Consider the following 27008-nt stretch of genomic DNA (forward strand, 5'->3'; position numbering starts at 1 on the left):
AGCTGATACTAACTGCATCCCCTGGTTGCAAGTCAATTAATTCCCACTTTTTTTTTTTTTTTTTTTTTTTCAGACAGAGCCTCTCTCTGTTGCCTAGGCTGGAGTGCAGTGGCACGATCTGGGCTCACTGCAAACTCAGCCCCCCAGGTTCAAGCGATTCTCCTGCCTCAGCCTCCCAAGTAGCTGGGACTACAGGCGCCCGCCACCACATCTGGCTAATTTTTTGTATTTTTAGTAGAGACTGGGTTTCACCGAGTTAGCCAGGATGGTCTCGATCTCCTGACCTCGTGATCCACCCACCTCGGCCTCCCAAAGTGCTGGGATTACAGGCGTGAGCCACCGCACCCGGCCTGTTTTCTGCTTTCTTGAGATGGGGTCTCGCTATGTTGCCCAGGATGGCCTCAAACTCCTGAGCTGAGGCAATCTTCCCCCTCAGCCTCCAGAGTAGTTGGGACTGCAGGCGTGCACGACCATGTCTGGCTTAAAGGGAGAATGAGGGAGTGGAGGGAAATGGTGAGGTCTTCAGTAGAGTAAGGGAAATGAAAAATTCCGAAGGGTTGGTCATGGTAAATGTGATTAGGCTGCTCTGTGTGCTCGCTGGCAATTATGAAAGTTAGGACTCTGTTCTCCCGCAGCGACTAGGAGACAGAGGCTCCAATCTTCCTGATATTACACTTCAATGGAATGGCCTTCAGGTCCTTGAAAAAACACTCCTGAATTGTGAGATACACACACATCTCAAATGGACACAGGAAGGATCACAATTTTAAGTTCCCATCCCACCACACTTTTTTTTTTTTTTTTGAGATGGAGTTTTGCTCTTGTTGCCCAGGCTGGAGTGCAATGGCGCAATCTTGGCTCATTGCAACATCTGCCTCCCAGGTTCAAGCGATTTTCCTGCCTCAGCCTCCCAAGTAGCTGGGATTACAGGCATGTGCCACCACGCCTGGCTAATTTTGTATTTTTAGTAGAGACTGGGTTTCACCGAGTTAGCCAGGATGGTCTCGATCTCCTGACCTCGTGATCCACCCACCTCGGCCTCCCAAAGTGCTGGGATTACAGGCGTGAGCCACCGCACCCGGCCTGTTTTCTGCTTTCTTGAGATGGGGTCTCGCTATGTTGCCCAGGATGGCCTCAAACTCCTGAGCTGAGGCAATCTTCCCCCTCAGCCTCCAGAGTAGTGGGACTGCAGGCGTGCACGACCATGTCTGGCTTAAAGGGAGAATGAGGGAGTGGAGGGAAATGGTGAGGTCTTCAGTAGAGTAAGGGAAATGAAAAATTCCGAAGGGTTGGTCATGGTAAATGTGATTAGGCTGCTCTGTGTGCTCGCTGGCAATTATGAAAGTTAGGACTCTGTTCTCCCGCAGCGACTAGGAGACAGAGGCTCCAATCTTCCTGATATTACACTTCAATGGAATGGCCTTCAGGTCCTTGAAAAAACACTCCTGAATTGTGAGATACACACACATCTCAAATGGACACAGGAAGGATCACAATTTTAAGTTCCCATCCCACCACACTTTTTTTTTTTTTTTTGAGATGGAGTTTTGCTCTTGTTGCCCAGGCTGGAGTGCAATGGCGCAATCTTGGCTCATTGCAACATCTGCCTCCCAGGTTCAAGCGATTTTCCTGCCTCAGCCTCCCAAGTAGCTGGGATTACAGGCATGTGCCACCACGCCTGGCTAATTTTGTATTTTTAGTAGAGACTGGGTTTCACCGAGTTAGCCAGGATGGTCTCGATCTCCTGACCTCGTGATCCACCCACCTCGGCCTCCCAAAGTGCTGGGATTACAGGCGTGAGCCACCGCACCCGGCCTGTTTTCTGCTTTCTTGAGATGGGGTCTCGCTATGTTGCCCAGGATGGCCTCAAACTCCTGAGCTGAGGCAATCTTCCCCCTCAGCCTCCAGAGTAGTGGGACTGCAGGCGTGCACGACCATGTCTGGCTTAAAGGGAGAATGAGGGAGTGGAGGGAAATGGTGAGGTCTTCAGTAGAGTAAGGGAAATGAAAAATTCCGAAGGGTTGGTCATGGTAAATGTGATTAGGCTGCTCTGTGTGCTCGCTGGCAATTATGAAAGTTAGGACTCTGTTCTCCCGCAGCGACTAGGAGACAGAGGCTCCAATCTTCCTGATATTACACTTCAATGGAATGGCCTTCAGGTCCTTGAAAAAACACTCCTGAATTGTGAGATACACACACATCTCAAATGGACACAGGAAGGATCACAATTTTAAGTTCCCATCCCACCACACTTTTTTTTTTTTTTTGAGATGGAGTTTTGCTCTTGTTGCCCAGGCTGGAGTGCAATGGCGCAATCTTGGCTCATTGCAACATCTGCCTCCCAGGTTCAAGCGATTTTCCTGCCTCAGCCTCCCAAGTAGCTGGGATTACAGGCATGTGCCACCACGCCTGGCTAATTTTGTATTTTTAGTAGAGACAGGGATTCTCCATATTGGTCAGGCTGGTCTCGAACTCCCGACCTCAGGTGATCCACCCACCTTGGCCCCCCAGAGTGCTGGGATTGCAGGTGTGAGCCACTGCCTTTTTTTTTTTTTTTTTGGAGACAGAGTTTCATATTGTCTGCCCGGTGTGATCTCGGCTCACTGCAAACTCCGCCTCCTGGGTTCAAGTGATTCTCTTGCCTTAGCTTCCCAAGTAGCTGGGATTACAGGCATGCGCCACCATGCCCGGCTAATTTTTAAAAAATTCTTAGTAGAGACAGGATTTCACCATGTTGGCCAGGGTACCCTTGAACTCCTTGTGATCCGCAGCCTCGGCCTCCTAAAGTGCTGAGATTACAGGCGTGAGCCACTGCACCCGGCCAGAGGTCACATTTCTTAGGGAGACTCAGTAAAATGACTTTATGGTTTAGACATCAGTCTGCTTTTGGAGAGGTAGGTCATGTTTGAAGGTGCTGAGTGGCAAAATATAGTTTCTTTTTTTTTCTCTCCAACTTTCATTTTAAGCTCAGGGGTACATGTGTAGGATGTGCATCCTTGTTACATAGGTAAACGTGTGCCACGGTGGTTTGCTGCACAGCTCATCCCGTCACCTAGGTGTTTTGTTTTTGAAATGGAGTCTTGCTCTGTCACCTGGGCTAGAGTGCAATGGCACGATCTCAGCTCACTGCAAACTCTGCCTCCTGGGTTCAAGCAATTCTCCTGCCTCAGCCTCCTGAGTAGCTGGGATTACAGGTGCGTGCCACCACACCCAGCTAATTTTTGTGTTTTTAGTAGAGACGGGGTTTCACCATGTTGGCCAGGCTAGTCTCAAACTCCTGACCTCAAGGGATCCACCTGCCCTGGCCTCCCAAAGTCCTGAGATTACAGGCGTGAGCCACTGCACCCAGCCTGGCCACAAGTTTCTAAAAGGAGAGCCCTCGATGTGCCAGGTTTTGTGCTGGGCTACAGCAGAGCCTTGATGTGGCTTGCTGTTCACAGTCCAATGGGGGAGACGAGATAAAGCAACTTCAGCCCCGTGAGATAAGTAGATGCTGTGATGGGATGAGCAGGAACTAGAGTGTTCCTGACACAGGAAATGGCAGGTACCAGGCCACAGAGCTAGAGGAGGAGCACCTGGCACCTCTGAGGACCTTATTTTCCCTCCTTTACTGTAGCAACCTTGAGGAAGTAAGTCATTTCAGGCCAGGTATGGTGGCATATGCCTGTAATCTCAACACTGTGGGAGGCTGAAGTGGGAAGACTGCTTGAGCCTGGGAGTTTGAGACCAGACTGGGCAACACAGTGAGACCCCATTTCTACAAAAAAACACAAAAATTAGAAATGCATGGGGTGCACATTTGTTGTCCCAGCTACTTGAGAGGCTGAGGTGCAAGGATTGCTTGAGCCCAGGAGGTCGAGGCTACAGTGAGCTGTGATGGTGCCATTGCACTCAGCCTGGGCAACAGTGAGACCTTGTCTCAAAAAAATAAAAAATAAAATCACTTCACCTCTCTGAGCCTCAGTGTCCTTGTCTGAAAATGGATTATTGCCAGGGTTCTGAGGAAGTGGAAGGTACATGAAGCACTTAGCCCGGGGCCTGGCACACAGAAGAAGGTTCAGCAGTGTTGGCTGCTGCTGGCAGGCACTGCCCTCATTCCCTCCGAGGCACCGACGACCCACCAGGGTTCTGAGAGAAAATACTCAAGGCTCTTCCTGCCCAGGTCCTGTGGGTGGCCAGTGGCAGGGCGCTCTCGGCCAGGGGAGAGAGAGAGGCCGGATCCAGGCCCTGCAGCAGGTGGAGAAGAGGGGAACTCGGCTTCACAGAGGCTGTGGGAGGAGTCAGTGCTCAGCTTCCAGAAACGCTTAATTGAGTCCTGATGCCCAGGCTTAAAACCTCACATAGAGGATAAAATCCACACACTCACAGTGGTCTATAAATGGTGTGACCGCATCATTTCTTTTTTGTTTTTAGAGACAGAGTCTCGCTCTGTCGCCCAGGCTGGAGTGCAGTGGTGTCATCTGGGCTCACTGCAAGCTCCGCCTCCCAGGTTCATGCCATTCTCCTGCCTCAGCCTCTCGAGTAGCTGGGACTACAAGTGCCCGCCACCACGCCCGGCTAATTTTTTCGTATTTTTCAGTAGAGACGGGGTTTCACCGTGTGAGCCAGGATGGTCTCGATCTCCTGACCTCGTGATCCGCCCGCCTGGGCCTCCCAGAGTGCTGGGATTACAGGCATGAGCCACTGTACCCGGCTGACCATATAATTTCTTATTCCAACCAGGCAGCTCTTGAGGATGACAAGGCACTGTCGATAGAGCTGCGGGGACCACAGGTGTCAGCCAGGACGGCCCTGGGCCATGCTAGAGTCTGGGCACCTCACAATTTGGCCCCAGCGACTTCTTGGTCCCGTCCCATTCCACCCTTGTTCCTCACACTGCCAGAGCCACATGGGGCTGCTTCTCTGTCCACCCTGGCAGGACCCTCTGCTGAGAATGCACTTTTCCTCCACCCCTCGGGCCAGTCCTGGGCAGCCTCCGTCTTTTCTCTGGGTTTGGCTCCACCCTGCCTCTTGTGAGAAGCCTCCTAGACACATGGGGACACCGTGCTGGCTCCTTCCCCTCTCCCTAAAGCACTGTGGCCCAGCAGACTCCAGGCTTCCCTGACCTGCCTGCCCACTCCCATCCACTGGCAGGAGGCACCTCCTCCGCTGCCTTCTCCCCGCTGGTGGCACAGAGTCGTAATCTTCTATTTGCCATCTGTCTCCCCCATCAGGCTGAGCCATCCTGGGCAGGCACCCTGTTGGTCTGGTTGCCAGCTTTGTCCTCAGTGGGCACAGGGATGTGAAGAGAACACATAGGAAACAGGTACTCCAGCTCAGTCCCCTGCCACCTGTCCCCAGCCTGCAGCCCTTTAACCTACCAAACGCACCCCTCCCTACCACAGAACTACCCACACTGCAGTCCCCCTGCCGGGGGTGGCTCAAGTCCTGCTCCAGAGCCTGGAAGCCAGGCTAGCAATCCTCTCCACAAAAAAAGACGCTCTGTTCTCCATTTTGCACAAAAATGTATTTCTGTGACATCCCAAAGTACAGACATTTCCCCAGGCCCCAGGGGGTAAAGCAATGAGGTGTGAACTCTGCCAGGGTCTGGCCGGGGCCGCTGAGCGTGGGATGGAAGGGAGCGCTGCATGCAGCCCATCTGCCAAGCTAGGGGAACACAGGGCTGCCGCCCACTTCCCAGGACAGGGAGGGAGAGGCTCCAGGAGAAAAAGGCCAGGTGTCTCTCCCAAAGCTCCTCACCCATCCCGTCCTGCCTGGAGGCGGAAATGCTAGGAACACCTGAAAACAGGCCCGCAGAGGGAAGAGGGAAGAAAAAGCCATCACCCAAAGGCTGCCTCCAGGGTTAGTGCTGCTCCCCAGGCCCCTGTGATCCACAAGTGTCCGATGAGAAGCAAGGCAGCGTCCGCCGAGGAAGGAGCGCAAGAGAGCCGTCGCCTCTCAGGCTTCCAAGGTAAAGCTGAGGGCAGGGTGGGACTGCCAGGGAGGCCCAAGCAGCCACTGCAGGGCAGTCCGAGTGCTGGTCTGGAGGCGGCTGTGTGGCCGCTGTGGGTCAAAGGCTGGCGTGGGACCTCGGCCTCTGAGAGGCGTGGGGTCCTCTGGGCAGCGGGGCAGGCTGGGATGAGGAGGCAGGCTCAGTTCTGCTGGTGGGAGCGTCTGGGCAGTTGAAGGCTGTGGAGCAAGGAAGCAAGCCCCTGGCCCCAGAAGATGCTGGCTTCCAGGGCAGGGGGCAGGTTCTGGATGTGTTTTGGCAGAAGGGGCAGTGGAATCTGCCCCCGAGTTCTGACCATCCCTGGGCTGGGGCTTTCCACAGCCTGGGACCTGGTGGGAGACTAGGAGGCAGCCTCCATAGCAGCGTGGCCTCAGGCAGGCCTGGCCGGACAGCAGCAGGGCCACTGGGCGCCCTGCTCCTGGAAGGTCTTCAGGGGCAGGGCTGCCTGGACCTTAGCCTAGGAACAGCTCACTTTCTTGCCCCAGATGGCCCACAGCTGGGAGCACCAAGGCTTTTGGGAGACCCAGTGGGGTAAGTTCTAATCCCCAAACCCCATCAGCTGTGCCCGGCAGCCGAGATGGAGTTCTCAGGCATGGGCAGTGGGTCAGGATGCTGGATACGCTGTCCAAGGCCTGCTCCTCTCATGAAAGGAAGCCAGACTGGGGTCTGAGTTTCCTGGACAAGGACTGGCCACTCACAGCATTATAGGCATTTAGTCTGGTTGGGGTAGGAGTGAGTGTGTCAGCGATGAAGGCTGAGTGGGTTTGAGAATGGCCAAGGAAGCTGCAAGGACTCAGGAGTGTTGCTTTTGTTTTTGTACAGAAATCATACACACAAAACCTCACACTTCCTAACAAAAAAAAATATATATATAATATATATCTCTCACTAATGTGAAGGAAAAGCGTCGGTTGTGCAAAAGTCCTCCATGTCTCTTCACTCCGTGGGGGGCTCCCTCGGAAGGGGCCTGCCCGCTGGGCTGCTTGAGCACGCTTCCTCTCCGCCTGTGGTCCAGAGCGGTGGTGGCCATGGGGGTGGAGGCCTCTATCTGGATGTGTCCATGTTTTCCTCTTTAAAGTTACTGCAGTGCTCAATCACCTTGCTGAAGACAATGAGGGAGACAGGATTGGAGGGTGGGCTTGGTTGGGGTGAGCCCAGCCCCTCCGAGGTCATCAGGCAGCTGGGTAAACACGTGTTCACAGTGATGGTGATGCTGACTGAATGATGTGGACGGAGGGTTGGCAGAGTGCCTGGCATGTGCAGGGGACTCAGGGAATGGCCCCTGTGGCCGGGAATGCCATCAGCAGCCATCCTCCACTTGCTTCCTCCCCACCACCCCCAGTCCCAGGGCATCTGTGGATAGGGGTCCCCAAATCAGCTCAGGCCTGACCTCCAGAACCCTTTGGAACTTTCTTTAGTGACCTCTTCCTTCTTCATTTTCCCTGCACACCAGACCCTTCTCTTTCCAGAAGTCCACCAGTGGTCCCCAAACTGACTGCACATCAGATTCCCCCAGAGGCCCGGATCCAGTGGCAGGTCCAGGGTGGGGTGGGGGCAGCTATGTTCGCACAAGGGCCCCCACTACCCGGTGGCAGCCAGGGCCCAGCACTCCAGCTCAGATTTCAAGTCTCACCCGCCCCAGCCTGACCCCTGCCACCCACAACTGTCACCTTGGACCCCGGACAGCTTGCCCATTCCACATCAAGCCTGTGGGTTGGGGGCTTCACTGCAGCCTCTACGTGTTAAAGGGGTGCCCCAATACCTTTTAGGAAGCAAATTCCCAGAGTGGGAGAGGGGCCAGTGGACAGGGGCGGAGGGCCTTCTAAGCATTGTCCAGGGTCATTTACTCCTTGCTGTCAGATAGGCCAGTATCTCAGACTCCCATCACAGGCCTTGGACATGTTCAAAGTGACTGTGGTAGGTAACTGGTCAGTCTTACCCAGTGCTTCTCAAATTTCCCGGGAATCCCTGTTAACCATGAAAATTCCAGGACCACCTCCCACCTCCCAGATGCATTGGAAAAGAAAACCTAGGGGTGGGCCCTGTCCGTTTATTTTTAAATTTTATTTTTTTGAGACAGAGTCTCGCTCTGTTGACCAGGCTGGAGTGCAATGGCACCATCTCGGCTCATTGCAACCTCCGCCTCCTGGGTTCAAGTGATTCTCCTGCCTCAGCCTCCCAAGTGGCTAGGATTACAGGTGCGCACTACTACACCCAGCTAATTTTGTATTTTTAGTAGAGATGGGGTTTTACCATGTTAGCCAGGTCTCGAGCTCCTGACCTCAAGTGATCCACCCACCTCAGCCTCCCAGAGTGCTAGGATTACAGGTGTGAGCCTGTGCCTGGCCAGCAGTGCCTTTGGTCAGATATAATAGAACCAGGTGACATTTCCCTGCCCTGGCCCAGGAAGTGGCTGTCTGAGGAGCCTCTGAGTTCTAGACCCCTCCTCCATGTGACCTTTGGCTCTATACAGAGCCATGAAAAAGTGTGCTGGGGTCAGCTTGACCGTTGTCCCTTCTAGAATGAATCTTGGAGAAAACACGGTCGTTCCTGACGATTTCGACATGTCGCATCCCTAAGAGTCTCTCCTGTCCTGATCGACTTGAGAACTGGAGGGAGTGGCATTTTAGACACTGCAGTGAAAGCCACACAGCCACAGAAGGCCGGGACTCTACCATGTTTGTGACCTTCACATTGAGCAAGCTCACCTGCACTCTGCCTCGTCTCATCTCTAGAACGTATTTTACCATATCATGTCCCTTCTTTAGTGGGAATGTCTTTGGTCAAACATAATGAGAAGTTCTGACCTGACTTGCTAATACCCAGTGATAAAAGGATGGAGTTTGTTGGGAATAAAAGAAAACTAAGCTTACAAACGAGGGCCCTGATGCTCCGTTCAGATCTTGGTCATCTAGTTTCCAGCCATACTGTGGTCAGGATGACATTTGGAGAGGCCCCAGCTGGACATCAATACGCTGTCAACCTCTATACTCAACCCCAAGCTGCCCCTGGGAATTTCAGTCATTCCTAACCTCCAGAGGGCGCCCGCTATGCCCTTACTCCCCCAGATCAAGGTTCCAGGCAGAAACACCCTGCTAGTCTCTTACCGGGCCATTTCCATGGTCTCCTGCCGTGCGGTCGCCATCTTAATTATGTCCCTCAGAAGGGGCAACCCTCCTTCTTTGATCAGCAGAGGGCAGTACTTGTCCGCTGTGGGATAGGAGCAGACAGCAGAGGATCAGGATGTGTCTGATCAGCCCGAGGCCCAGAAACCCACCCTGTCTGTGAGGACTATCCTGGTGTTGGGGGTGTGAAGCCACAGGCCTTGGTGGGGGCAAGACATGTGTGCCCAGCCCCATGGGTGGGAGTTCTGCATCCATGTAGGGGAAGCAAGAGGTGACTCCTTGGTTTGAAGTTGCTGTATTTATTTCCAGAGCTCATTTTCTTAAAAAAAAATTTTTTTTATATATATAAAATCTTAAAATATATATATATGATATATATACTTTTCTTTTTTTTTTTTTTTGAGAGAGAGTCTCACTCTGTCACCCAGGCTGGAGTGCAGTGGTGTGATCTGAGTTCATTGTAACCTCTGCCTCCTGGGTTCAAACGATTCTCCTGTCTCAGCCTCCCTAGTAACTGGGACTAACAGGCACGTGCCACCAAGCCCAGCTAATTTTTATATTTTTAGTAGAGGTGGGGTTTCACTATGTTGGCCAGGGTGCCCTCAAACTCTTGGCCTCAAATGATCCACCCACCTCGGCCTCCCAATGTGCTAGGATTACAGGCGTGAGGCACTGCACCCATACTAATTTTTTTTTTTTTTTTTTAAGTAGAGACAGGGTCACACCATGTTGCCTATGTTGGTCTCAACCTCTTGGGCTCAAGCAATCCTCCACCTCAGCCTCCCAAAGGGCTGGGATTACAGGCGTGAGCCACTATGCCTGGCTTCCAGCGCTCATTCTATGGAAAATGTCACCCAAACCCGTGAGACCAGTGGCTCCTAAAGATGGTGATCCTTTGAGAAGTTTCTATAAAAATATAGATTTCTAAGCCCTGCCGCTCAATATTCTTTTTCAATAAATCCAAGGACCAAGATTTATCTGTATTTTCACCAGGTGATTCTGGTGACCCGCCAGGTTGGAACCAGCTGGTGGTATGGTTGTTGTTTTTCATGCAGAAAGCATGGAGACTTCTATTTTATTTCTGGAGATGGGGGTCTCGCTATGTTGCCCAGGCTGGAGTGCAATGGTTATTCACAGGCATGATCATAGCTCAATGCAGCTGGAAACTCCAGATCTCAGGCAATTCTCCTGTCTCAACCTCCTGAATAGCTGTGTGCACCACTGAGCCCAGCAGGCATGGAGATTTTGGACTGTTCCTGCACATGGAAACGGGAAGCATTAAGAAAGCTGTCTGGGAACTCTGCACAGGTATTTCGCCTGCTAGGCCTGCTTATGGTGAGGAGGCAGGAGTGGGCCGTTAAGCTGGGTGTCTCACAAATGCTGGAAAGTAGAGGGTTCTGCTCTGAGGCACAAAAGCGGCAGCAGCAATTAATGCTCCCCCCTGGGCTACAAACTCCCTGAGGGCACATCTGCTTTCAGCTGGATGAGTGTCTGAACCCAGGACCAGTCAGCACTCACGGTAGACAGACACGAGGTTATACAGGGCCCAGGTTGCCCAGTGCTGGCTGACAGGAGAGATTCCCTGGGGAAGGAGGCGGAGAATTGGTTCAAATGACCTGCAGGAAAAGAAATCAAGGTCACTGTGGATACTGGGGGTGAGGAGTGTGTCTTTTCTTGTCTGAGGTTTCCTCCCACTGGGGAATCCTAGTGACCAACCATGACAGGCTGGCAGGATGCCAGGGAGAAGGGACAGCTGGCTCTGCATCCCACTGGCAGGCTGCACAACGAGGCTCCCTTGGAGAGAGGATAAAGGCACAAGCACATGAGGGAGGCAGAAGGGACCCAGATTAGGAGGAGCAGAAAGCTGGAGACCTCAGCTAGGAGCAGAAACCCAGCCTGGGGGAGAAGGGGAGAGGCACCCTGAGAACAGAAGCACATGTGACTGTTTTTTTTTTTTTTTGAGACGGAGTTTTGCTCTGTCGCCCAGGCTAGAATGCAGTGGAGCGATCTCCACTCATTGCAACCTCTGCCTCCTGGATTCAAGCAATTCTCCTGCCTCAGCCTCCTGAGTAGCTGGGACTACAGTCGTGTGCCACCACACCCAGCTAATTTTTTTTTTTTCTTTTGAGACGGAGTCTTGCTCTGTTGCCCAGGCTGGAATGCAGTGGAGCGATCTCAGCTCACTGCAAGCTCCGCCTCCTGGGTTCACATCATTCTCCTGCCTCAGCCTCCGGAGTAGCTGGGACTACAGGCACCCGCCACCACACTCGGCTAATTTTTTTGTATTTTTAGTAGAGACGGGGTTTCACCGTGTTAGCCAGGATGGTCTCGATCTCCTGACCTCGTGATCCGCCCGCCTCAGCCTCCCAAAGTGCTGGGATTACAGGCGTGTACCACCATGCCTGGGCTAATTTTTGTATTTTTAGTAAAGACAGAGTTTCAGTATGTTGGCCAGATTGGTCTCAAACTCTTGACCTCAACTGATCCTCCTGCCTCAGCTTCTGAAAGTGCTGGGATTATAGGCATGAACCATCGCGCATGCCACCACGTCCAGCTAATTTTGGGTTAGAGCATCATTTTGCTGTTGGCCAGGCTGGTCTTGAACCCCTGATCACCTGCCTCGGCCTCCCAAAGTGCTAGGATTACAAGCCACTGTGAGCCACTGCACCCAGACTAATTTTTTTTTTTTTTTTTAGCCACTGTGCCCGACCTTTTTTTTTTTTTTTTGAGAAAGGGTCTTGCTCTGCTGCCTAGGCTGGAGTGCAGTGGCATGATCAGAGCTCACTGCAGCCTTGACCTTCCAGGCCATGCAAGTGCTCCTCCCACCTCAGCCTCCTGAGGAGCTGGGACCACAGGTGTGAGCCACCATGACTGAATAATCAAAAACAAAATTTTTTTGGCCGGGCGCAGTGGCTTACGCCTGTAATCCTACCACTTTGGGAGGCTGAGGCGGGTGGATTGCCTGAGCTCAGGAGTTTGAGACCAGCCTGGGCGACACAGTGAAACCCCGTCTCTACTAAAGTACAAAAAATTAGTTGGGCATGGCAGCGTGCACCTATAATCCCAGCTACTTGGGAGGCAGGAGAATCGCTTGAACCCGGGAGGTGGAGGTTGCAGTGAGCCAAGATTGCACCATTGCACTCCAGTCTGGGTGACAGTGTGAGACTCTGTCTCAAAAAAATAAATTTTTTTGTAGAGGTGAGGGCTCAGGCTGGTTTCAAACTCCTGAGCTCAAGTGATCCTCCTGCCTCGGCCTCCCAAAGTGCCTGGGATTCTAGGCATGAGCCATTGCATCCGGCCTATGACTGCTCTTCTGACAAGGGCCTTCTGTGGGCCAGCATGGCGTCATGGTCCAAAAGCCTGAAACACCTGTGTGCAAAACTCCTGGGCCAGCGATTCTGCTTCCTTTCTCCCCAAGAACTATAGTACTTCGCGCGTTGGCAAAGCTGTCAATGTCAGCCTGTTCCTCCCAGTATGGGTTTTCAACTGAAATGTTCATCTGTACAGGATGGTACAGAGAGTGACTCCGTCCTAAAATGACGAGGGAGATCCTTGCCTGGTGATTGGCCATTCAGTCACAAAACAGTAGGCATTGATGCCAGCTTGACTTAAAGTAATGAACTCTGTGCATAGAAACACTGCTGGAAGAAGAGACACGAAAATGTCAACAGGGGTTCTCTTTCAGGGAGTGAGATTATGAACAATTCCTGTTTTCTTCTTCTTCTTCTTGTTTTCTTTTTTGAGATGGAGTATCACTCTATTGTTGCCCAGGCTGGAGTGCAGTGGTGAGTTCTTGGCTCACTGCAACCTCTGCCTTCTGGGTTCAAGTGATTCTCATGCCTCAGCCTCCCAAGTAGCTGGGATTACAGGTGCCCGCCAACATGCCTGGCTAATTTTTGTATTTTTAGCAGAGATGGGGTTTCACTGTGTTGGTCAGGCTGGTTTCGAACTCCTGACCTCAGGTGATCCGCCTGCCTTGGCCTCCCAAAGTGCTGGGATTAAAGGCGTGAGCCTCTGTGCCTGGTCCTGTTTTGTTTTCTTGTTTTTTTTTTTTTTTTTTTTGTTGTTGTTGTTTTTTTTTTTTTTGTTTTTTTTTTGAGGCGGAGTCTCGCTCTGTCGCCCGGACTGGAGTGCAGTGGCCGGATCTCAGCTCACTGCAAGCTCCGCCTCCCGGGTCACGCCATTCTCCTGCTCAGCCTCCCGAGTAGCTGGGACTACAGCGCCTGCCACTTTCGCCCGCTAGTTTTTGTATTTTTAGTAGAGATGGGGTTTCACCGTGTTAGCCAGGATGGTCTCGATCTCCTGACCTCGTGATCCGCCCGTCTCGGCCTCCCAAAGTGCTGGGATTACAGGCTTGAGCCACCGCGCCCGGCCCTGTTGTTGTTTTTTTTTTAAAGAAATGGAGTCTCATTCTGTCTCCCAGGCTGGAGTGCAGTAGCGTAATGTTGGCTCACTACAGCCTCGACCATCTGGGCTCAAGTGATTCTCCTGCCTCAGCCTCCCCAGTAGGTGAGACTACGGGTGTGCACCATCATGCCCAGCTGATTTTTTTTTTTTTTTTTTTTGAGACAGAGTCTTGGTCTGTCGCCCAGGCTGGAGTACAGTGGCGACATCTCGGTTCACTGCAACCTCCACCTCTCAGGTTCAAGCGATTCTCCTGCCTCAGCCTCCTGAGTAGCTGGGATTATGGGTATGCACCACCATGCCAGGTTTTTGTATTTTTAGTAGAGATGGAGTTTCACCATGTTGGGCAGGCTGGTCTCAAACTCCTGACCTCATGATCTGCCCACCTCAGCCTCCTAAAGTTCTGTGATTACAGGCGTGAGCCACTGCACCCGGCCTGAATTTTAAAAATTTTTTAGTTCACTGCAAGCTCCGCCTCCCGGGTTCACACCATTCTCCTGCCTCAGCCTTCTGAGTAACTGGGACTACAGGCACCCGTCACCATGCCCGGCTAATTTTTGTATTTTTAGTAGAGACGGGGTTTCACTGTGTTAGCCAGGATGGTCTCAATCTCCTGACCTCATGATCCGCCCGCCTTGGCCTCCCAAAGTGCTGGGATTACAGCCGTGAGCCACGGCGCCCGGCCTAAATTTTTAGTAAAGAGGAAGTCTCACAATGTTGCCCAAGGTGGTCTTGAAATCTTGGGCTCAGCCAAGCGTGGTGGCTCACACCTATAATCCCAGCACTTTGGGAGGCCGAGGCAGGCAGATCATGAGGTCAGGAGATTGAGACCAACCTGGCTAACACGGTGAAACCCGGTCTCTACTAAAAAATACAAAAAAATTGGCTGGGCGTGGTGGTGGGCACCTGTAGTTCCAGATACTTGGGAGGCTGAGGCAGGAGAATGGTGTGAACCCGGGAGGCAGAGCTTGCAGTGAGTTGGACTGCACCACTGCACTCTAGCCTGGGTGACAGAGCAAGACTCCATCTCAAAAAAAAAAAAAAAAGAAAGAAATCTCAGGCTCAAATGATACTCCTCTCTCGACTTCCCAAAGTGCTGGGATTATAGGCAAGAGCTATTGTGCCTGGCCCATCTGTATGGTTTTCTGTTGTGTGTCTATTTTCTCCCCAACTTTTCCCCACAAATCAGTAGGTATCAGTAGTTTGCAAAGAGCAGGCTTTGGGTACATGCAGATGTTGGCATGTATGACAAATGCTCCAGGCTGCATGGGTGAGATCGTGCCCTTATGTATGCTCTGTGCTGTGTGCAGCTACGCATCAGTGAGGGAAAGCAGAACCCCACAGAGGACCAGAAGAAAGGCAGGAGCTCTGAGCAGACTTTTTTTTTTTTTTTTGGAGACGGAGTCTCGCTCTGTCTCCCAGGCTGGAGTGCAGTGGCCAGATCTCAGCTCACTGCAAGCTCCGCCTCCTGGGTTTACGCCATTCTCCTGCCTCAGCCTCCCGAGTAGCTGGGACTACAGGTGCCCACCACCTCGCCCAGCTAGTTTTTTGTATTTTTTAGTAAAGACGGGGTTTCACCATGTTAGCCAGGATGGTCTCGATCTCCTGACCTCGTGATCCACCCGTCTCGGCCTCCCAAAGTGCTGGGATTACAGGCTTGAGCCACCGCGCCCAGCCCTGAGCAGACCTTAATAGCATGAGCGTCCTGCCCAGCACTTACCCCATATTCCACACTGCATCCCTGCTCCCCACCCTGCCCGCACCTGTAATTGATGTTTCTCCGAGAGTTGATGTCCCAGCTCTGGATGGCGGCCCACATGCGTTCCTCTACCTCCTCGCGCTGGGGCTCACAGACGCCCCAGGCCTCGGGTCCATCAAACATGATGTGGGAGAGGACGCCGCAGGCATTGTAGGAAACCTCGATCCCATCGGCCTTGCTCTCCAACAGGTTGCTGCCAGGAGAAAGACAGAAAAATGGAGTCCCACTTCCCGAGTTTCTCTTCAGATACCAGCTGCAGGACACCAACTTAAAACAAGAAGCAAGAGGTGCTACTTATTTCTTTATCACATATTGTCTATATACCTAGACTACTTCTAAAGGGATTTGAGGTCATTTAAGATATAATTACAGGCGGGACGCGGTGGCTCACGCCTGTAATCCCAGCATTTTGGGAGGCTGAGGCAGGCAGATCACGAGGTCAGGAGTTTGAGACCATCCTGGCTAACATGGTGAAACCCCATCTCTACTAAAAAATACAAAAAAATTAGCTGGACATGGTGGCGGGCCCCTGTAGTCCCAGCTACTTGGGAGGCTGAAGCAGGAGAATGGCGTGAACCCAGGAGGCGGAGCTTGCAGTTAGCCTAGATTGCACCACTGCACTTCAGCCTGGGTGACAGAGCAAGACTCTGTCTCAAAAAAAAAAAAGATATATAGTTACAAAAGGGCCACTTATGAAGGACTGAATGAATAAGAAACCATATTATCGAGGGAAAACAACGTTTATAGCAAACCTAGGCTAAGAGCAGTTGTGCAACCGAGCAGACACTAGAGCTCTGAGCATCCTGGCAGCCAAGGCAAAAAGGGAAAGGATTAAAAGTACCAACCTGAAGACGCTGATAAACTGGGAAGTCATTAGTTGAGGCCGCAGCTCCTTCACTTCTGCCACATTCCCCAAGAGTCCTAGCATATTCCTATGCAGTTCCTGCTTCTCTGGGAATTCCTGGGAAAATGAGAGCCAATGGGCCATATCAATTAGTACTTAATGACTTAGTATCTGGTATTGTTAACCAAAAAGCTTCATGGGCATCTGGCCATGCCAACTAGATAAAGAGGGGGCATATAGGCTGCCCTCCTACCCTCCAATGCACCTAGGTCAGTGCAGGGTACACACACTAAGGGATTAAAGGGGTGGGACTCCTTGCCACAAAGGCAAAGGCTGATTAGAGATCTGACCTATGGCACAGACGTGGTTCTGTTCACCAAAGCTCAAAATATTAGTTTAAGGGACCCTCCTAGAAATTAGAGCAGGAAAACAGAGCATGTGTTTAAGGATGAACAGACCTGCTATCTAGCTCGTAGCATAGTGGGCTCTGGTCAGCTGTGGGCAGGCTGAGAATGACTGCTGAGGAGACAGGGAGGGGCTTTCCCTTGGAGTGGGGGCTCTCAGGAGGCCCCACCAGGCCATCTGGGTCTGGAGCTTCTGTCAGCAGCAAATCCTGGGTGGGTGGGCCTGAGTCTGTCCCCACTGCCCTTCTCCAGGAAGCATGGGTGAGGGGTGCTACGGATTTGGTTGCTGGGAAGCCTAGGGACAGAAGAGGGGCCATGTGGGCAGCTGAGGCAGCTGCTGCTGCAGGAGGTGGACACTACCTTCAGGCAGTCCAGGAAGAGCTTCATGCCATTGAAATTGAGGAACATCTCGCAGTTGTCAGGAGTTTCATCTGTGATGTTCCACAGGGCGCTCCAGGAGAACTCCATGACCTGGTCACACTGTGAGGGCAGGACAGGGCTCAGCCAAGGCTCCTGGTACCCAGGGAGGGGGGCCCCTGACAAAACATGGACCTCCCCCAGGGGCAGCCCAGGCCCCTTGCGGGCTGGGGAAAGGGCAGCGCAGCTTCATGAAGACTTGACTTACTATCTTGTCCAGCAGCTTCTTCTGAATCAGCTTCAGCATAGTCTGCAGGCAGGGACAAGAGTCTGCTAGAGTGCTGGGGCTCAAGAACTCCCACCCCCATGAACCCAAGATGGAGGGGAGGCTCAGCAGGGCTAGTTCAGGAGTCTTGACAAGGTCAAGTCTCCACATCTTTGGGGGAGGCTATTTGAAGGCACCCACTCCTCAGCCCCTTGGTATTGGCATCAGGAGGCCCGGGTGCCATTCCTGGCCCTCGGGGGACTCCCCTGTGACTTTGGGCACAGCCCTTCCCGCTGGGGCTTGAGCTTCCCTAACCATGAAATGAGACCAGAAGCTCTTGAGCTCCTTTGTCATTCTTTCCTTCCTTTCACCAGTGATATTTCTCACCTCCCCACTGGCCTCCAGGGCCCATGCCAGGAAGTGCTGGGGACACAATGACAGAAAGACAACATGGCGTCTTTCCCTATGGAGCCTATGAAAGCAGGATGAGTGCAGGGACTGGGAGAGGATGACAGTATGCTGTAGGTGGAAGAAATCTATGAAGCCACCAGCAACGTTCAGCATTAAGAAATTCTTCCTTTGGTCTAGCCTAAATCCCTCATGCTTCAGCATACTCTCCCTCTCCAACTCCCAGTCCCAGGCCCTTCTCTGAGACTCTCGCTCAGGGTAGAGGAGTGGTGGAGAGGGGTGGGGGAGAGTAGTGAGGCTCAGGAGGAAGGGGGCACCCCCCCGCACGTACCACGACAAAGCCCATCTTGCCCACAGCCTCCTTGTGGTCATTGTCCACCTGGCAGACCAGGGCGTTGCACAAGTGCACGGCGATCCGCTGGATGGACTCGTCCTGCCGCGTAGGGTTGAGGATGCTGAGCAGGAGCTCGTTGACCCGGCGGTACTGGAATTCCAGCTCCTCCGGGATGCTGAAGTTGCAGAGCGTCAGGCAGCAGTTCCGCTGCACCTGGGCCAGGACAGGACACAAGTGGGGCACATTCAGGGTCAGACTCAGGAGCAGGGCTCTAGAGGTATAAGATCATCCAGTCCAGCCCAGTTTTCTGGAAGAGGAGGCTATACAAGTGTTCTTTTAAAAATGTTTTATTGGCCGGGCGCGGTAGCTCACGCCTGTAATCCCAGCACTTTGGGAGGCTGAGGCGGGCGGATCACGAGGTCAGGAGATTGAGACCATCCTGGCTAACACAGTGAAACCCCGTCTCTACTAAAAATGCAAAAATTAGCCGGGCGTGGCGGCGGGCGCCTGTAGTTCCAGCTACTCGGGAGGCTGAGGCAGAAGAATGGCGTGAACCCGGAAGGCGGAGCTTGCAGTGAGCCGAGATCGCGCCACTGCACTCTAACCTGGGTGACTGAGCGAGACTGTCTCAAAAAAAAAAAGAAGTTTCTTTTTTTTTTTTTTTTTTGAGACGGAGTCTTGCTCTGTCGCCGGTCTGGAGTGCAGTGGCCGGATCTCAGCCACTGCAAGCTCCGCCTCCCGGGTTCACGCCATTCTCCTGCCTCAGCCTCCCGAGTAGCTGGGACCACAGGCGCCCACCACCTCGCCCGGCTAGTTTTTGTATTTTAGTAGAGACGGGGTTTCACCGTGTTAGCCAGGATGGTCTCGATCTCTTGACCTCGTGATCCACCCGTCTCGGCCTCCAAAGTGCTGGGATTACAGCTTGAGCCACCGCGCCCGGCCAAAAAAAGAAGTTTCATTAAAATATGAAATATTCGGGCCGGGCGCGGTGGCTCAAGCCTGTAATACCAGCACTTTGGGAGGCCGAGACGGGCGGATCACGAGGTCAGGAGATTGAGACCATCCTGGCTAACACAGTGAAACCCCGTCTCTACTAAAAATGCAAAAATTAGCCGGGCGTGGCGGCGGGCGCCTGTAGTTCCAGCTACTCGGGAGGCTGAGGCAGGAGAACGGCGTGAACCGGGAAGGCGGAGCTTGCAGTGAGCTGAAATCCGGCCACTGCACTCCAACCTGGGTGACTGAGCGAGACTGTCTCAAAAAAAAAAAAAGTTTTATTAAAATATGAAATATTCGGGCCGGGCGCGGTGGGTCAAGCCTGTAATCCCAGCACTTTGGAAGGCCGAGACGGGCGGATCACGAGGTCAGGAGATCAAGACCATCTTGGCTAACACGGTGAAACCCCGTCTCTACTAAAAAATACAAAAAACTAGCCGGGCGAGGTGGCGGGCGCGTGTAGTCCCAGCTACCTGGGAGGCTGAGGCAGGAGAATGGCGTAAACCCGGGAGGTGGAGCTTGCAGTGAGCTGAGATCCGGCCACTGCACTCCAGCCTGGGCGACAGAGCGAGACTCCGTCTCAAAAAGAAAAAAAAAAAAAAAAAAAGAAATATTCATACAGAAGAATGCATAAAACACAAATGTGGCCGGGCGCGGTGGCTCACGCCTATAATCCCAGCACTTTGGAAGGCCAAGGCGGGCAGATCACGAGGTCAGGAGATCGAAACCATCCTGGATAACATGGTGCAACCCCGTCTCTACTACAAATACAAAAAATTAGCCGGGTGTGGTGGCAGGTGCCTGTAGTCCCAGCTACTCGGGAGGCAGGAAAATGGCATGAACCTAGGAGGCGGAGCTTGTAGTGAGCCCAGATCACGCCACTGCACTCTAGCCCGGGCGACAGAGCAAGACTCCGTTTCAAAAAAAAAAAAAAAACACAAATGTATAGTTTTATAAATAACATAAAGTGAACTCAATGTAACCATCACCTGGGTCAAGAAACAGAACACTGTTAGCACCCAGAAGTCCCCACTGTCCCTTCTTGATCATAAGCCCCTTAGCCCTTCCACCCCCCCCCCCCAGAAAGAACCACTACAATATCCCTGCTTTTCTTTTTCTTTTTTTTTGAGATGGAGTCTTGCTCTGTTGCCCAGGCTGGAGTGCAGTGGACCTATCTTGGCTCACTGCAACCTCCACCTCCCTGGTTCAAACAATTCTCCTTTCTCAGCCTCCTGAGTAGCTGGGATTACAGGCATGCCACCATGCCTGGCTAATTTTTGTATTTTTAGTGGAGATGGGGTTTCCCCATGCTGGCCAGGTTGGTCTCGTACTCCTAGCCTCAAGTGATCTGCCTGCCTCGGCCTCCCAAAGTGTTGGGATTACAGGTGTGAGCCACTGCACCCAGCCTTCTTTTATTTTTATTTTTTGAGACAGGGTCTTGCGCTGCTCTGCTACTCAGGCTGGAGTGCAGTGGCACATCATGGTGCGGCCTCAACCTCTGGCGCTCAAGCGATCCTCCCTCTTCAGCATCCTGAGTAGCTAGTACTACAGCTGTGTGCCACCATGCCCAGCTACTATTTTGTGTTTTGTAGAGATGGGGTCTCACTATGTTGTCCAGGCTGGCCTCTACCTCCTGGGCTCAAGAGATCTTCTTACCTCAGCCTCCCAGAGTTCTGGGATTCTAGGCACGAGCAACTGCACCTGGTCCCTGCTTTATTTTTTGAGACAGGGTCTCACTCTGTCACCCAGGCTGGAGTGTGGAGGCGCAATCTCAGCTCACTGCAACCTCTCCATCCTGGGCTCAAGTGATCCTCCCACCTCAGCCTCACTAGTAGCTGGGATTACAGGTGTATCCAATGGCCCCTGCTGTTTTTTTTTTTTTTTTTTTTTTTGAGATGGAGTCTCATTCTGTCGCCCAGGCTGGAGTGCAGTGGCATGATCTTGGCTCACTGCAACCTCTGCCTCCAGTGTTCAAGTAATTTTCTGCCTCAGCCACCTGAGTAGCTACGATTACAGGCACCCGCCACCACACCCAGCTAACTTTTTGTATTTTTAGTAGAGATGGTGTTTCACCATTTTGGCCAGGGTGGTCTTGAGTTTCTAACCTTGTGATCCACCCACCCCAACCTCCTGAAGTGCTGGGATTACAGGCATGAGCCACCAGGCCTGGCATTTTGTGCAGTGGTGCAGTCTTGGCTCACTGCAACCTCCGCTTTGCAGGTTCAAGTGAATCTCTTGCCTCAGCCTCCCAAGTAGCTGGGATTATAGACGTGTGCCACCACGCTCAGCTAATTTTTTTGCATGTTTTGTAGAGACAGGTTTCACCATGTTGGTCAGGATGCTCTTGATCTCTTGACTTCGTGATCCACCAGCCTTGGCCTCCCAAAGTGCTGGGATTACAGACGAGAGTCACCATGCCCGGCCTTTTTTTTTTTTTTTTTTTTTGGGGATGGAGTTTCACTCTTGTTGCCAAGGCTGGAATGCAATGGCGCGATCTCAGCTCACTGCAACCTCTGCCTCCCAGGTTCAAGTGATTCTCCTGCCTCAGCCTCCCAAGTAGCTGGGATTACAGGCTCCCACCACCATGCCAAGCTAATTTTTGTATTTTTAGTAGAGATGGGGTTTTGTCATGTTGGCCAGGCTGGTCTTGAACTCCTGACCTCAGGTGATCCACCTGCCTCAGCCTCCCAAAGTGCTGGGATTACAGGCATGAGCCACCACGCCTGGCTGGCCCCTACTTTTCGTAGATATTCTATAGGTTTGCAAGATTAACAGTTGTTATACATAGCTGAAATGCATTGATTTTTCATTACAGTATAGTATTCCATCATGACACCCCAATGTATTCATCCATTCTACAGCTGATGGATGTCTGGGTGACCCTAAGAGTTGGCTACTGTGAACCATGTATTATACTTGCATCCCGGTGACCACAAGCATGGGTTTCTTTAGGGCACACATGCCTGATGTGACTTCTGGGTCACAAGGAGTGCATGTCTTCAACCTTATTAGGTAACACTAGACTGTTTTCCGCAGTGGCTTTAGCAGTTTACACTCCTATCAGCGGGGCAGGAGCTCCTCAGTTGCTCTATATCCTCAGTTTTCTTTGTACTGTCTGCAGGTTTATTTGCTTATTGATTTGTTTGGGGTTTTTTTTTTTGAGACAGTGTCTCATTCTGTTGCTCAGGCTGGAGTGCAGTGGTGCGACCATAGCTCACTGCAGCCTCAAACTCCTGGGCTGAAACAATCCTCTTGCTTCAGCCTCCTGAGTAGCTGGGACTACAGGAGTAGTCACCACACCTGGCCAATTAAAAAAAAAATTTTTTTTTTTTTGAGATGGAGCCTCATTTACTCTATCGCCCAGGCTGGAGTACAGTGGCATGATCCTGGCTCACTGCAGCCACCTTCTAGTGCAAGCGATTCTCCCGTCTCAGCCTCCCCAAGTAGCTGGGATTTCATAGGGAACTGCCCTCATACCTGGCTAATTTTTGTATTTTAGTAGAGACAGGGTTTCACCACGTTGGCCAGGCTGGTCTTGAACTCCTGACCTCAGGTGATCCACCCGCCTCAGCCTCCCAAAGTGCTGGGATTACAGGTGTGAGCCACCTCACCTGGCCCTATTTATTTGTTTTTAAGACAGGGTCTCTCTGTTACCAGACTGGAGTGCAGTGGTGCCATCATAGCTCACTGCAGCCTTGAACTCCCGGGCTCAAGCAATTTTCATACCTCAGCTTCCAAGGTGGCTGGGATTCCTGGGCATGTGCCATCACACCCAGCCTTTTTTTAAATTTAAATTTTATTTATGTATTTATTTATTTTTTGAGACAGAGTCTCACTCTGTCACCGAGGCTGGAGTACACTGGCACGATCTTGGTTCACTGCAACCTCCACCTGGATTCAAGCGATTCTCCCACCTCAGCCTTCCTAGTAGCTGGGATTACAGGCGCCCACCACCATGCCTGGCTAATTTTTATATTTTTGGTAGAGACGGGGTTTTGCCATGTTGGCCAGGATGGTCTAGAACTCCTTGCCTCAAGTGATCCGTCTGCCTCAGCCTCCCAAAGTGCAAGGATTACAGGCATAAGCCATTGCGCCCGGCCTTTTTAAAAAAAATTTTACAAGTGAGGATGTATGCATATTTTTTTCCTCTAAGAACAGTTCTAATTGCAGAAAGGCTAGGTCAAAAGATAGACGCATTTACAATTTTGGCAGGTTCTGCTGGTTGCCCTCCACATAGGTTGCACGACTCATCCCTCACCAGTAGACAGGGTGTGAGGGTACTCTTGCCTACCTATGCGACATTGGGTATCACCAAGCTCTTGAGATGAAATGTGACTTCCTCTTATTTTTATTTCCATTTCTGTGATAGATTTATTAATTCATTTGGGAGTCTCCAACTAGTCTTCTTTTTCTCTTTTCTTTTCTTTTTTTTTTTTTTAAAGACAGGGTCTCCTCTGCTGCCCAAGCTAGAGTGCAGTAGTAGAATCAGAGTTCACTGCAGCCTCCACTTCCCAGGCTCAAGCAATCTTCCCACCTTGGCCTCCGAGTAGCTGGGGCTACAGACGCATACCACTACACCCAGCTAATTAAAAGAAATTTTTTTTTTTTTTGAGACAGAGTTTCACTATCGTCACCCAGGCTGGAGTGCAATGGTACCATCTCGGTTCACTGCAACCTCTGCCTCCTGGGTTCAAGCGATTCTCCTGCCTCAGCCTCCTGAGTAGCTAGGATTACAGGTTCCCACCACCACACTCGGCTAATTTTTGTATTTTAAGTAGAGACCGGGTTTCACCATGTTGGCCAGGCTGGTCTTGAACTCCTGACCTCAGGTGATCAACCTGCCTTGGCCTCCCAAAGTGCTTAGCCACCACGCTGGCCTAAAAAATTCTTTTGTAGATAAGGGGCAGGTGGGCATGTCACTTGAGGCTAGGAGGAGTTCCAGACCAGCCTGGCCAACATGTCGAAACCTTGTCTCTATTAAAAATACAAAAATTAGCCAGGTGTGGTGGCGTGCTCCTGTAGTCCCAGCTACTCAGGACGCTGAGGCAGGAGAATCGCTTGAACCTGGAGGTAGAGGTTGCAGTGAGCTGAGATCGCGCCACTACACTCCAGCCTGGGCAACAGAGAGAGACTCTGTCTCAAAAAAAAAAAAAAAGAAAGAAAGAAAAGAAAAAATATACACACTCACATATTGCCCCTGAAATTCTACAACTCTACTTCTAGATATGTATTATAAGGATAACTAATTAAGTATAATTAACAAAGCATTGCTTGGGAGAACAAAAGATGAAACAGCAACCTAAATTATTCGACCCTGGGGGCTGTTTCACACACTGGGCAGAGCCCTGACCTTGGCCACTGCCTCCAAGCTCCAGCAGAGTCCTCCACACAGTGGCCTCTCCCTGGATGAGGACACTGAACATATGCTGGTGTCAACAGTTACGAAAATGAACCTTAACACCAGCTGTATCTAGGGGAGGAGAGGTAAGATTGTGAGTGGCTTTCACTCTATTTAATACATTCTTTTATCACTTGAATTTTTTCATCTTTTAAGCATTAGGTATCTTTTTTTTTGTTTTGTTTTTGGTTTTGTGTTGATACAGAGTCTTGCTTTGTCACCCAGACTGGAGTGCAGTGGCACGATCTCGGCTCACTGAAATCTCCACCTCCCAGGTTCCAGCAATTATCCTGCCTTAGCCTCCCAAGTAGCTGGGACTATAGGCGCCCACCACCATACCTGGCTAATTTGTATATTTTTAGTAGAGATGGGGTTTCACCATGTTGGCCAGGCTGATCTCGAACTTCTGACCTCAGGTGATCTGCCCGCCTCGGCCTCCCAAAGTGCTGGGATTACAGGCGTGAGCCATCGCACCCAGCTAATTTTTGTATTTTTTAGTAGGGACAGGGTGTCGCCATGTTGGCTGGGCTGGTCTTGAACTCCTGACCTCAGGATCTGCCTGCCTCAGCCTCCCAAAGTGCTGGGATTATAGGCGTAAGCCACTGTGCCCAGCCTGAGACACTCTCTTAATTAAAAAAAATATATTGTGGCTGGGTGCGGTGGTTCACGCCTATAATCCCAGCACTTTGGGAGGCCAAGGTGGGTGGATCACCTGAGCTCAGGAGTTCGAGACCAGCCAGGCCAACATGGTGAAACCCTGTCTCTACTAAAAATACAAAAATTAGCCGGGCGTGGTGGCATGCACCTGTAGTCCCAGCTACTAGGGGGGCTGAGGCAGGAGGATCGCTTGAACCCAGGAGGTGGAGGTTGCAGTGAGCCGAGATCGTGCCACTGCACTCCAGCCTGGGTGACAGAGTGTGACTCCGTCTCCAAAAAAAAAAAAATAAAAGGTTATTGTTTGATCCTTTTGTAGTTCATAAGATTGATGATCAGGTCTTCATGCTCATGTGTGAAATATGCCTCCCTCAAACCACGTTAGGACATTGGCATATTGCCCGTCTGAAATGAAAAAAGCTTTTTTGTTATATAAATATGTTGGCTGGGTGTGGTGGCACACGCTTGTAATCCCAGCACTTTGGGAGGCCGAGGCGGGTGGATCACCTGAGGTCAGGAGTTCAATACCAGCCTGACCAACATGGCAAAACCTACTAAAAATACATAAATTAGCTGGGTGTGGTGACATGTCCCTCTAGTCTCAGCTACTTGGGAGGCTAAAGCAGGAGAATCACTTGAACCTGCCACTGGTCTCCAGCTTGGGCGACACAACAAGACTCCATATGAAAAAAAATTTGTTGGCTGGTCAGGTGCGGTGGCTCACACCTGTAGTCCCAGCACTTTGGGAGGCTGAGGCAGGTGGACCACCTGAGGTCAGGAGTTCGAGACCAGCCTGACCAATATGGTGAAATCCCATCTTTACTAAAAATACAAAATTAGCCAGGCGTGATGGTGCATGCCTGTAATCCCAGCTACTTGGGAGGCTGAGCAGAAGAATCACTTGGACCCGGGAGGTGGAAGTTGCAATGACCCAAGATCGCACCACTGCACTCCAGCCTGGGCAACAAGAGTGAAACTCTGTCTCAAAAAAACAAAATGTTGGCTGATAAGGGAGATGTTCATGTTCATGTGACACAGCTGAAGTAAAAATCCACTGTATACAAACAGTACGCAGTTTGTGTATCCCATTTACAAAATACGTGTGCATAGGCTAAAATCCACAATCGATAGCCCATGTTAATGGTGCCTAAATCTGGGTAGTGGGTTTACAGGTGATTTTTATTTTCTGTATATCTGTATGTAATTATAACTTTTCTATAATAAAAGCTTTTATTATTTTTATTTATGGTAAGAAATCCCCCAGCAGAGTATATGGGCAGAAGGGCTAAGGAAACAGCTCAGGCAGGGAGAAGGGCAGGGTCCCTGGGCCCCCACCCCCACATGGGGCAGGGAGGAAGAGGATGGAAGGCAGCCAGGGGTGATGGACTGTGGGAAGGGCCAGGTCCCGGGGACCCTGAGTGTCAGGTCCCAAGAGTCGGGGAGTGCTGCCGTGGGAAAGGGAGCTGAGAAGGATGCAGCCCAGAGCTGGGGGAGCCCTAGCGGGATGCAGGAAGCAGGAAAGGGGTGGCTGGGTCAGAGCATGCAGGCCGTGGCAGATGGGGGCTCACCGTCACCTCCTGGTAGGATTCCATGCCATTCAGCACCACCTGGATGACCTGCCGGCGCAACTTCACACTCTGCTCTGAGCGGTACTCGGAATTTGTTAGGTAGAAGAGGGCGGCACTGCCTGTCACTTGAATGTTTCTGTCATATTTGTGGCACTTGAGGGCCGTGATGACCAGCTGTATGAAGACAAGGGGGACCTGGGCTGGCAAGTGCAAGGAGAGGCCTGGGCTCTGCAAGGGGCTGGAACAGGCTCTCTGGGGCAGGGTTTAGCCTGGTCTTGCTCTCTTAAGGCAGAAGTGGGGCCTGGGGAGCAGACACTAGGGTTGGAACTGAAGGCCAGTGCTGAAGCCAGTCAAGAACAAGGCCAGTGCTGAAGCCAGTCAAGAACAAGGCCAGTGCTGAAGCCAGTCAAGTGCTGTGAGGCCCAGGCTGGGGTTCTGGTCCTGGGGCCCTGGGGACAGGGTGCAGAGGGACAGGGGCTCTGGGGACATGGCTCAGCCAAGCCTGA

General features: G+C 51.7%; 1 protein-coding gene and 1 non-coding gene across 5 annotated transcripts in view; one reads left to right on the forward strand and one right to left on the reverse strand.

Annotated features, from left to right (window-relative positions):
* Window positions 1-5487: 5487 nt before the first annotated feature.
* Window positions 5488-27008, reverse strand: part of ZER1 (zyg-11 related cell cycle regulator) — a 43714-nt gene continuing 22193 nt past the window's right edge. For 2 of the 4 annotated variants that reach the window (XM_033193029.1, XM_033193036.1), the window contains exons 8-16: window positions 26509-26676; window positions 17887-18102; window positions 17151-17192; window positions 16886-17005; window positions 16123-16238; window positions 15282-15470; window positions 10633-10730; window positions 9097-9199; window positions 5488-7091 (exon numbers count right to left, since the gene is read on the reverse strand). In XM_033193029.1, coding sequence (XP_033048920.1) covers window positions 7034-7091; window positions 9097-9199; window positions 10633-10730; window positions 15282-15470; window positions 16123-16238; window positions 16886-17005; window positions 17151-17192; window positions 17887-18102; window positions 26509-26676 — 1110 coding nt within the window. In that variant the 3' untranslated portion in view covers window positions 5488-7033. Of the gene's footprint in view, window positions 7092-9096; window positions 9200-10632; window positions 10731-15281; window positions 15471-16122; window positions 16239-16885; window positions 17006-17150; window positions 17193-17886; window positions 18103-26502; window positions 26677-27008 lie in introns of all 4 variants that reach the window. The other 2 variants (XM_033193018.1, XM_033193023.1) reach the window with 1 other exon arrangement.
* LOC117074026 lies at window positions 25242-25345 on the forward strand. Its single transcript, XR_004433498.1, has one exon. It is a non-coding gene; the product is annotated as a small nucleolar RNA U13 (small nucleolar RNA).

Source organism: Trachypithecus francoisi, unplaced genomic scaffold, assembly GCF_009764315.1.
Source record: "Trachypithecus francoisi isolate TF-2019V2 unplaced genomic scaffold, Tfra_2.0 Contig01585, whole genome shotgun sequence".
Classification (NCBI taxonomy): Eukaryota; Metazoa; Chordata; class Mammalia; order Primates; family Cercopithecidae; genus Trachypithecus; species Trachypithecus francoisi.